The 11,978-nt window shown below is 37.5% G+C and overlaps 1 protein-coding gene across 2 annotated transcripts; it reads left to right on the top strand.

The window, feature by feature from the left end:
* Positions 1 to 1,958: 1,958 nt before the first annotated feature.
* Positions 1,959 to 11,828, top strand: aftphb (aftiphilin b). 2 transcript variants are annotated; one of them, XM_043263157.1, is made up of 10 exons: positions 1,959 to 2,146; positions 5,475 to 6,897; positions 7,041 to 7,201; positions 7,470 to 7,590; positions 7,695 to 7,751; positions 7,908 to 8,006; positions 8,132 to 8,162; positions 9,974 to 10,066; positions 10,524 to 10,647; positions 10,791 to 11,828. In XM_043263157.1, the coding sequence occupies exons 2-10, from the start codon at positions 5,515 to 5,517 to the stop codon at positions 10,921 to 10,923; spliced, it is 2,202 nt and encodes a 733-aa protein (XP_043119092.1). In that variant the 5' UTR covers positions 1,959 to 2,146; positions 5,475 to 5,514; the 3' UTR covers positions 10,924 to 11,828. The 2 variants fall into 2 exon arrangements, with proteins under 2 accessions (XP_043119092.1, XP_043119093.1); XM_043263158.1 differs by lacking the exon at positions 9,974 to 10,066 and having other exon boundaries at positions 1,960 to 2,146.
* The last annotated feature ends 150 nt before the right edge of the window (positions 11,829 to 11,978 follow it).

Raw genomic sequence — 11,978 nt, 5'->3', positions numbered from 1 at the left:
ATGTATTACATTTATATAATAAGCGAGTACCCAATGAATCCATTTTCCAAAACGTGTTTTTGGCTTGTCCTGGATCACTACGTTACACCTATAATAAGTGTTTTAGGCTGGCTCGGAGTAGCTCTGTACCTGCGTGCTTCGTCAAAGACATAAACGGAGAGAAGTACATGTAGGTACAGTTTTATCGATCGCTAAGAGAATATGTTAAATGGCCCACCATAATGAAAGTGAAAGCAATTTTACTTTCAATATGCCCATTACCCATCTGTTTGTGTCTGGAAATCACCTTAAACCACAATTACTTTCCAACAAGCTTTCATAATAACCCAAATTACGTCTATGATTGTTTATTATACAGTCAGACTCTCTCTCTCTCTCTCTCTCTCTCTCTCTCTCTCTCTCTCTCTCTCTCTCTCTCTCTCTCCATGTATATATATATATATATATATATATATATATATATATATATATATATATATATATATATATATATATATGGACACTGAAACAATTGTTATAATTTTCTGTATGCCACCAGGACAGAGTTAAAAATATAAAAAGATGAATTTAAAGTGTAAACTTTAAGCTTTAATTGAAGGGGCTGAACACAGATATAGCAAAATGCTTAGGAATTACAACCATTTTATGCACTATCCCCCATTTTCAGAGATTCAGATGTAATTGGCCAAATTAATTATAAATAAATTTTCATTTTGTTTACAATCTTGGCAGGCAATAACTGCCTTTAGTCTGAATTTATGGACGTCCTATGGTTCATAATTAGCTGTCCCAAGCCTTCTCTGTACTTTTTTTCCCTTCTCATCATTCAGGCACAGATTGAACTTAATTTCAGTCATCCAAATCACGTTTCTCTAGAAGTGTTCTGGCTTTTTCAGATGCTGTTCGGCAAAGTCTAGTCTGGCCTTGTTTGCACCTTGTGGTGAACCTGAGTGTTTTATGTGAGGGTTTTATGTTGCTGAGCTCACCAATAATCAATCTTTAGGCCACTCCTAGGCCCAGTTTCATAGACACTGTTAAGCCCAAACCAGGATTAGGCCATAGTTCAATTAAGTAATTTTTATAAACATGTTTTAGAAAAAAGCATGGCTGGTGTGCATCTTAAGACAACAGTGAGGCATTGTCATGTTTTAAGGTCAGTCAGTGCAAGTTTCTTTCAGATGAGGCAGAACACATTTGTACACAGCGACAGCTTCCAAACTTAAAGGGCATCAAGACAGAATATTTTTTTAATTGATGTAGATATAATGAAGGACTAGCTCACACCTGTCCATGAAACAGCTTTTGAATCAATTGTCCGATTGCTTATTATGGTCCCTTAAAAGGGAGTGGGTGGAAGAGGTGCATATTGAAGCTGTAATTCCCCTATTAATTTTATAACTGTAACTTGAATATGTTTTGTTCAACAGCTAAAATAATACAAATTGCCCCTATGTCTAAATATACATGTTAGACAGAGATATACCATCATTAACAATTTACAATTCTGAGCAATAGGCTAGCTCTTTTATATATATATATATATATATATATATATATATATATATATATATATATATATATATATATATATATATATATATATATATATATATATATATGTGTGTGTGTGTGTGTGTGTGTGTGTGTGTGTGTGTGTGTGTAAAAGGGTTATACACAAAATGAAGGACACTGAATATCAAAATTTCGGTGATAAAATAATGCAAAATTAATTTTACTACAATAAGCTGCATTTCCGACAGCCTGAATATCCACATGTATTAATGCACATGCTAAATTCATAATAATAACATTTAAAAACCTGCTGCAGCTGCCGGCTATCAGCTATGATTTACATATACGATTCTGTATAATTTTCCTGTACCACACAGTCTTTGTTGTCTCTTGTCGTGTTGCACCTGCTCCGTGCCGACAGGGGTCAGTAGACCACTCTTAGTGATCTGACGAAGTGATGATAAAGGTTGGCTCTCCGGTTGCATATTGCTGGACACGGAACTCCGGATGAGCGTAGAAACTGGCAGCGAGAGCCGGTTTTACTTTACCTCGACGAGACGAGACGAGACCGTTCTTGTCCTCTCGCTGAACAGGTTCAGTGGCCGTCATGATCATCCGTAGAGGATAGGTGAAGGTGAGAATAATGTGCTGCGCTCGCTGTTGTCAGACCACTTAGATCGCGGGACAACAGCGACCCGTAAACAATTCCGTGACAGCGTCGATGGTATATTATAATTACTCTCATGGTTTAGTCCTGATAAATGTTGTTCTGATGGATTGGTTGGATTAGAAGCCAACACCGGCTGATGACAGTCACGTGTCATAATACCAGAAGAGATGTGACAGCTCTCTCGAAACACTTCCTCTAGCTGAAGTGCGCGCTAAAGGAATATTATATATTAGTGCGCTGCTTTAAACCTGTGTGACTTTCATGTGAAAGGTGAATGTCAAGACGGGATGTCAGTCGCGGTCACCGTTCACTGTCGTTGTCTGGGAACGAGATGCAATGGCTGTCTTTTTTTTAAAGCTTTGTTGCAATTGATCTTAATCCGACTAACAGCTCCTTGTGTTCCACAGACAACAAACACTCGTTAGAAATCCGTATTTACTATGTATGTTCATTTTTTTGCGTTTAGAATTGAAACAGGCAGTCAAAGACACCTGAAATCGCATTGCTGTGGTATCTTGATGTCATTTGTCTGCCCAGGACAGTCATTGTCAGTATATTTAGGGAGGCATTTATGCATTGCCTAATTTGTATTCTTCGCTTTTTGGGGTAATCTCATAAGGAGAATTGTGTGCTATTATTGTTGTTGCAACAGCTTTGAAGAGGGCCCTTTTCTCAGCATTAATATGCATAACAGTGCCCTTGTCCACAAAGTGAAATCTATAAAGAAATCATTTTTGTGTTGAAAAATTTAACTTCAGGCTGGAATTTACTACACAATTTGACAAGTCAGCAAGTTGACAGGTTTTACAGATTGTGTAAAATCTTGGTGTCTTCGTCCAGTATGAAGATTTCAGTAATATTTTGTATTTTGCAGAGAATTGTAAATATTGTATTGCATGTCACGCATCTTGCAACAGGGTACATTACTATGTGAGTTTACTGTGTTTTGAATGAAAGTCTGTTACTGCTTGAGTTTAGTGCATGACGCCTAGATTTTCTCTGTAACCATATAAGTCAGCAAGTATATGCTCTTATAGCTCTGCTTTCACTTAAATTGTTGTACAAAAATAAATAAATCATGTATTAAAGTAGGATTCCCATGGTCATGGACAAACCTTGGTTTTCTGGCCAGGGAATATAAGGTTTTTGGACCCTGTAATAGGTTCATACTTGACTTTGACTTTTTTAACTTTCATATTTTTAGCATAAACATTTAAATGTTTCTGTTACAAACAAACAAAGACTGGTTGATCTCAGGTATGACCACTTCAGCAGTCTTTCATGCATGTAAAAAAATTCCCTCTAAACTGGTTTTAGAATTGTGTTGGACAATACCATTCTAGTTGTTTTCGATTCTAAATGTTGGTTCTTAATGGTCGGAATTCTAAAAGGCCGGTGTTTTTGTCCCTCAGTGTTTGGTCTCTGGCTCTGAGTCTGTGCTGTTTGTCTGAGAGCACAAAGGAAGTAGATTGGGTTTCCTCATCAGTTTACACTCCCTTCAAAGAGGACATATCAACGTTTACACAGTGTGCATGTGTGTATAAGCGTGTCTTGTTTGCATGAGGCAAACAAATAGCTGTAGTATGTGGGCTGGTAGGCAAAATATTTCAAATCATAAATGCTCAAATTCACATCAGTGTACTTGCGTTCTTGTGTAACTGACTGAAATTTGTCAACTCTGGTTTTCCAGAATCAAAGAGCATCTGTGTAATGTACCTTTAGGTACGGGGAGTGAAAAAAAAAACCTTCACCCACACAGAAACACATGCTACTAATCAAAAGTTTAGGGTCAGTAAGATTTATGAGTTTTTTTGTTTGTTTGTTTGTTTATTGGTCAACAATTAATACTTTAATTCAGTGAGGATGAATTAAATGAATCAAAAGAGATGGCAAGGACATTTATAATGTTAAAAAATATTTATATTTTAAACCATTATAGTATAGTATCTGTTCATCAAGGAGTTACGAATATTAAGAAGGAAAAGTGTTTTCAATGTCTTCAATGTTTCTTGAGCAACAAATGAGTATATTAAATAATTTTTGAAGAATTATGTGACATTGATGTCTGTAGAAGTAATGCTGAAAAATCATCTTTGCCAACACAGAAAAAATTTTTTTTTAATATAACTTAAAATGCAAAGAATTATTTTTTTGTAGTTGTAGTAATATTTCACAATATGACTGTAATATTTTACTTTAAATAATGCATGGTAGTATACAGTATGTAGGTTACTGTGTGACCTAATTAAGTTTTTCCACAAGTCAGATTACTAACTTTGTCCATCATCATGCCTCATCCTTGGGATGCTGACTTAAAAGTTATCACTCACAGGCCTTTGTCGCCAGAACTGTAAAACAGGACAAAAGCAAGACAAAGGAATTGCCAGCTGACCTCTCAACTTTTGAATAGTTTGAAACGCTAACCATTGTTTGTCAGAGATTGTTTCAGAGCTTACTCAAATATAATCGAGGACATTGCATAGGTACTGATAAATCATCAACGCTTGGTCTCTGTGGGGTTAATATTTTACATGTTATCTTGAGCCTTACCATTTTTATCCAGCTGTCACCTGTTCAGTTTAAACTAAATGTAGATCAGCTATCCATATAAACTAGTGACGATTTTTACAACTTGCTTTTACTTTAACAGTGGTGATCGCGTCAGAAGTTTTGAAAACTAGAAAACATGAACCTACTTGAAGTTCTGAACTACTGAAAAGTGAATTTGCATATAAAAACTAATATTGATTTTCCTCATTGCTTCGCTGTCGTACTACACACCAGGGTAATGAGTCTGCACACAAACAGTTAGCTGTAGCTGTTGCTACTTTTTAGCCGTCATTTGAGACCTGTCAGATCCTTTGAGCTTAGAGAACCTGTCAATAATTGCAAGTCATCTCACTGCTCATGCACAAGCTAAAGTGTTGTTACTCTTTGCAGCTTTCTTTAAACCATGCCCTAGATTTAGCCCATGAAAGAGGGGTCACATCTAAAGTGCTGGTAAATAATAAATGGGCTGCTCTCTGATCTAGCTGAGCTGACTACTTTAGCCTGAAGCCTGTCACGCTTCTTTTACTTTTGTATTATTCCTGCTTTTAGCGCTCCATCGTAAACTACACTACAGGACTTAACTACCAAGCAGTGGTATTATAAGTATTAAATATGTCATGAAATGTGATGCTAATTGAAGAGAGTTGATAATTAAATTCATTTTAATATTAAATTCATGTCTCAGCATTCTCAAGTTTATTTTGTATTTGTCTTTTTGTCTTTTCTGTTTTTTGTTCTCTAGGGGTGTGTGTGCATGTGGCCACAGGTTGTGCAAGAGGACCATGGAGCCCAATGTCATCCGTCTGTACTCTTCCTCTCCGCCTCCACTGGATGAGGCTGGAGAGGAAGAGGAGGAGGATGAATTTGGTGAGTTTGGGGGTTTCGATGGTGGAGGGGTTTCATCCAGTTTCAGCTTCTCGGAGCTCGACACTCCAACAGCATTCAACCAATCAAACGCATTGGAGGACTCCCCACCTGACCTGTACATCAAATCCATGCAGAATGTATCCGGAAGTAAAAGGGAAAATGAGAAAAAAATGGTTGGAGAATTAATTAACAGTGTCGAAGAAACAGAGAAGAAATCGTCTGACATTCTCACAAATGGTGTGAAGTCCTCCAACCTACAGACGGAGCTCTCTGACGAAAATGATCAGAACTCTCTCTCGATAATTCCTGATGTCCCAAACAACAGCACGGGTAATGAACACATCCTCAGTAATGGCTACAGTGAGTCTTGTGCAACTTCAGAGCAGGACAGAGCTCTTTCCACCTGCTTACAAAGCACAGACACCGAGGAGTGCTCTGAACTAGACGTCAGCACAGCTGATGTGTTAGACAGAAAACAGTTAATTAACCAAATGGACAACCTGCCAGACTCGAGCAATCAGTCATTGCAAAAAGAAGAATCTGAACCTGGAAAGGCGGAAACGAGACTGGAGTTATCTGGTGACTCCCAGTCATTTACTTCATGTAGAGATGCACAGGAGGCTGAAGGTGAGCAGGATCAAATGGAGAACTTTGTTGTTTGTGGTGACGCAAACTGTCTAGACAGGTCTGTAGACTTTGTTGACTTAGCCGAAACAGAGACGGACCCCTCAGTGGATGTGGATCTAATCTCTGACACGCAGCTGAGTGGAGACACAAGGGAAATTCATGGATCGTCTGTTAAGGCAGAGGTGGAAGTAAACGAGGAGGTTGAGAAACACGTAGACCCCACAGCTGATGAGGATTTTGGAGATTTCAGAGATGCAGCTCAGGGTTTTGCCGACTTTAGCCGAACCGAATCTATAACCCAGGAAGGGTTTCCTGAATTTGTCACAGCAATGTCCAGGTGCTCCACAGATGATGAGTTTGGTGACACGGACACCCTGAAGGACTTCAGGGATGAAGATGTGTTGGCTGAGGAAGCAGGGGATGAAGAAGTAGCTTTTTGTTCTGAATTGCCTCCTAGTGACAGTTTTGCTGACTTCAGTTCAGCTCCGTTTGAAGGTGTGGCAGTGGGAGAGGAGGACAACTGGGCTGCATTTGGACCAGGTGAAGCCACTGAAGAGGCTCAGGGTTCATGGGCCACATTTGGGAATGAACGGAGTACTCAACTGGGTAAAGAAGAACAAGGTTTTGAGACTTCAGTAGCACCCTCTAGTGACGACCTCCAGAGTAGCACTGTGAGTAGGCGTTAATCCTGGTGACATTCTTTTGTTAAAATTAATTGCAGTCCATTAATGAATTTTAGTCTGACTAAAATCAAATGTAAAGTGTTTGTAAGTAGGTTAAATGAACTGCAAACTGTGTTTTATGTCCCTCTCAGGCTGATTTTAGCTGCAAAACACAGCATCTATTCAGAACCGCCTTCCCTTCAGACATCCCTCCCGAGGTCATTGGGGTCACTGAGGTCTTGCCCCTCCACAAGTTCCTCCAGGCTGAGGATCCTCAGGAGCAGAGGGATCCAAGCAGCTCTTTTGCACAGGAGTAAGAGCCTCATCTTGGCTACAAGCCTCTCAACAATTAAGATTCAAAGGCTTAATTTGTTTTTAATTGCAAATGTAGTTCAGTTCGGTTGGCTTTATGTCTCACAATTATGACTTAATGTATTGTAATTGTGACATCACAGCATGTCTTTTTTTAATATTTTAAACTTTATAAGCTAATGTTTAATATATCCTTTGTGTTTAGTTTGTCTATAGTTTCAGAGAATGAATGCAGGGTATAAAGGTCTAGGTTTCTTTTATTTGTGCAGGAATGCATTGGGCATGTGGCGCCACCTTCAGGACATCCACGGCACTCATGGCCTTAAGTACAAGTGGGCAGGTTCCCATAGCAACAGAATACTTCTGGATTGCCTAGGAATCAGGAATATTGTGAGTTCTTCAAAGTACATACCTTACAGACATGCAGTATTGTTAATTACAGCTGGTTCTTCTATTGACTTTCTTTTTTCACTATCTTCTTTTCCCCCTGGTAGTTATTCACTGGAGATAAGAAGCAGCCAGTGATTGTGCCTATGTTTGCTGCTGGACTGGTGAGTAAAGTCCTAAACCAAAAAAAAAAAAAAAAAAAAACACTACCATTCAAAAGTTTGAGGGCAGGACTTTTTATTTTATGAATATATATATTTTATTATGTGCTTCTTTTTCTTTTCTTTATTTTTAACCAAACATCTGTCTCTTCTTCTTAGGGAATGCTGGAACCCACCAAAGAGTCTCAAAAATCTCCAGCCTCCCCTGCACTTTCTCTTTCTGCTCCTGTGGACAGTGGAAATATTCTATGCACTCAGGTGAAAAAGTGCAGAAATGCACACAGATATAGTAGCGATCTAATTACCAGTCTTTAGATTTTCTGTGTTTTTCACATTCTTTTACACTTGCCTTAATTTAAAATAGTACTTATGTTGTCCTGCAGGTGGCGCCCTCTTTGGCCATTAGTATTGACGGTACGTCTTTTCGCCGTGCCTCCTTCTCTAGAGTTCAAGAAAAAGCCACTCGCCACTCACGGCAGAAATCCTGCTCCTGATGCTGCCTTGCTTACCCCTGTCTAAGCACTTCCTTCCTCTCCGACGACACGCTTTTCTTCTCTCCATTTTTCAGACTTCCTGTCCCTTCACATTTTTTTTTTCCCCTGGTACTTGTTTTATCAGTGTTGATATAAAACAACACCCAAACTAGCATTAGCAGAACAATTTGAGAAGTAGCCATTAAAATCTTGTTTACTTTCCAAGAGAATACAAAGCTTTTTTTCACCAGTTTTTGGTCTTTCTTTTTGAAACGATATTCAGTCAGGAAAAATATGAATCCATACATCTCATTTTCCCTTTTTAAAGGTTCGTTTATGTTTATATCTTGCCTCTCTCCCCTCCTGTTCAATGTTGAAGTCCAGACTCATGCTGGCTACACAAAGAGGCTGAAATATACTACCTCAGACTATAAGTATGCAGCTTCAACTGTGATTTATTACCTTGCCATTATATGCAAGACTTGAGATAACGAGAATTATACCCATTATCAAGTATGTTCTCAGTTGTGTTGTAAAAAATACAACCAAATTGGTCCCTTTGCACCAGCTTCTGTCTCAGGTTTGACTAAAAAAGAGATTGCAAATCTTTTTTGGAATAGCTGACTTTATTGCTGGTGCTTATTTGAAGCCATTATACAGCTTGGCTGAAACTAAAGGGAAAACACCACCACATTTTACATATAGATGCTAAAACACATCGAGATGCTATTTTACTATTGTGAAGGTTTAATTAGCTGGCCATTTCTGTTACACAGTCTATGTAAGTATATAATTCTGTTTTCATTGAGATAAAAGCTAAATGTTATCCTCGCTGTCTCAAAACCCACTGTGACCAGCAGTGACATTTATTTAATGCACTGGTTTTTGACCAACTTAACTTGCGTACTGTGATATATCGCTTTTTCTTGATCTTAAACAAATGTCCTGGGTTCAATACTACAATATTTGCTTCATAATGTTGATTACCACAAAAATGTTGGACTTTTCTTATTTTCTTTGTTAATTTTTGATTAAAAAAAAAAAGTTGGCTATTTTTTGTAACATATACAATATGTTAAGACTTTCTCCCAGTGCAATTGCCTTGATATTTAGCTTTTTTTACTGAGGGAGTCAATTCTTTTTAGTGATAATCAGAATTATGCATCAAATGCTGTCAAGATTACAGACTATTCCTTTAACCAAAATGATCGACCTCAATGTCTTTTTCAGTTTTGTTGCCCCAAATTGTTATTAAACATGTCAATAAATATATTATATTACAGTGTTCTGTCCACCGCTAACTTTTCTGTCCTTTCTTATTCTCTTTATTTTTTCTTGTTCTGTCACTCCTAATAATAATTCTCTTGTGCTGATCTGCATTTTCTCTACATGCTTCTCATTCATGTACACTACCATTCAAGGTTTTGAGTTTTTAAATTTTTTTATCATTATATTATGCCGATTTGGTGTTCAACCATCTTTACTTATTATTATTATTATTATTATTATTATTATCATCAATGTTTAAAACTGCTCATTCATTTAAAATTGAAATTCTTCGTAACACGTCTTTACAGTCTCTTTTGATCAATTCAATGCATCCAGCCGAATAAATGTATTAATTAAAAAAAACATACTGAGGCTTTAAATGGTAGTGTATTTCATACTGCTAAATATTGTGGGTATGTTAAACTACTAACAACATACTAACCCTCCATGTCCTGCGGTCATTGCTGCGGCTCTCGTGTGAAGCGCATGATGGTGGAATATCTGAGCTAAATTTGGACTATTTTGGCCCTGTGGATGAATGTAGCTCAGATAGTGAAACTGACACCCCACTACCAGGTTAGAACAGAAACCGAGTTTGTCTGAGAGAAGTGAGTGGTTTGCTGTGAAACCTTTGTTTCTTCCTTTTTCATTTGTGTCTTTCAAAATCAGTCTTCAGAGCAGCTTGTTATCTTTAGCATTTGTTCGTAGTCTAGTGATCTGTCCTTGGTTTCCTCTCTCTCTGGACATACTTACAGTATCTGCCTCTGTGAGTATCTCTTCTTCTTCTTCCTTTAATCTAATGCTCTATTAAGTGATTTGCTTGTGTGTTCCTGGGAAATTATCTTAAAACTTCATTAAGCGAGACTCTTGCATGACCTTTATACGTCATTTAATGTGTTTCTACGGTGTTTCTGTAATCCTGTTTAAATAGTTTCCCTCTTTATTGTTATCACAATGAACTGTAAGTTTTAGACATGACAGAGAAATGAAAACAACTTGTCTGAATATTTGTGTCAATTTTTTGCTCGTTTAGGAGTTGATCCAGAGATATACGAACTGACTACAGCTAAAATGGAGAACAACACCACTGGTCGCTACATTGCAGATGCATTTACAAAACTCATGGAGTCTATGGAGAAGACCAGAACAACAGCCAGGTTAGACGCGTATGTGTACGCACACACTTTTAACATGTTGAGCGCTGCTACATGGTTACTTTATAGCTAGAGAGGTTTAGAAAGGTCAAAATAGGGTGTGCTGTAATTACTGAGAAAATGCTCGTTCTTTCTGTGTTTGACAGGAAGCCAGAAAAAGATGAAAAGATAAGCGAAGAAGCAGCAAAGGTCATCTCTCTTCTCCCTGACCTGTCCTTCATGCGGGCCAGGGTTCTAATGTTCCCCTCCATCCTAACTCCAGCAGCCAATGACATATAACCGAACATGGCATCAGCCAATCAGCTTCATCGTTCATTGGTTTTAGAGGCCGCTCCAAAAACAATTAAACTCGTTTCTTCCATGTTTAATATAATGATTTAATGTTTTAAATGCTGCCTATTTCCTCATTAGTTACCTAATTTGAAACCTCCAGCTATAAAGACATTTTATCTGGTATACACACAGTATTTAGAACAGTATATTCATTTGTGTTTTTTTATGGTTTTATTTTGAGTGGTGTTTGTGAAATCTTTTCCTAAATGGCACTTCTCGCTCAATGAGATGAAATGCAGAATTGCACATTTTACTACTTGAAACCAGAGTAAGCAAATAAATACTGACCCCTGGTTGCTATAAAAATACATACATATATATATATATCTCTCTCAGTATGTGGTTTCTTTTTATCTCTCTGTATTGTTTTAAATGTCATTCAGTTCAGTGCTTCCTTTTTAAATGGTTTGTAACTACCTGCTTTAGGTTATTGTTCACCTTTCATCTTCTAACCGTCCTTTTCTTTTTACTTCCAGTAGTTGTTTTATTTATTTGTTTTTCCACAACTGACAAGCACACAGGAAAAGACTGTATAATAAAGCAGTTTTGATAAGAAGTAATCTAATAAGGGAGCTGCATCTTATTGCATTCCTGCTTTTTTTTTAACTTGTTTGTTGTTGTTTGTTTTATTAATATGTCTTGTCACTGTGTATTATTTTAAGGTGAAGCTTTTGCACAATCTGACATACTATGAATATGACAGCAGTGCTGTGACTTCTTCAAGAAAAGATGGCTTGTAGCTACTGCTCCTGTGGGGAAAAATGTATAAAGGAAGCTGCGTCTTTGTCTTTTATTGTAAATTGTACTTTAAATTGTAAGTTTGACAATAATAAAATCCACAGAAATCAGTATTATGTCTTAATGGATGGTTTACTGCACTTAAGATCTCCTCGTATGCTGTGTGTGTCTTCTGTTTGTGTCTGAAGCGTCTTGGCTTCTCTGGTGATTTGTCTATCAGGAGGGAGTTGCTGTTTATCTGTGTTTTCTGTTCTTTTCTCATG

The sequence above is a fragment of the Puntigrus tetrazona genome, chromosome 17 (genome assembly GCF_018831695.1).
Source record: "Puntigrus tetrazona isolate hp1 chromosome 17, ASM1883169v1, whole genome shotgun sequence".
NCBI classification, from domain to species: domain Eukaryota; kingdom Metazoa; phylum Chordata; class Actinopteri; order Cypriniformes; family Cyprinidae; genus Puntigrus; species Puntigrus tetrazona.
The sequence above is the reverse complement of the archived record's forward strand: the minus strand, read 5'-3'. Positions and strand labels throughout refer to the sequence as shown.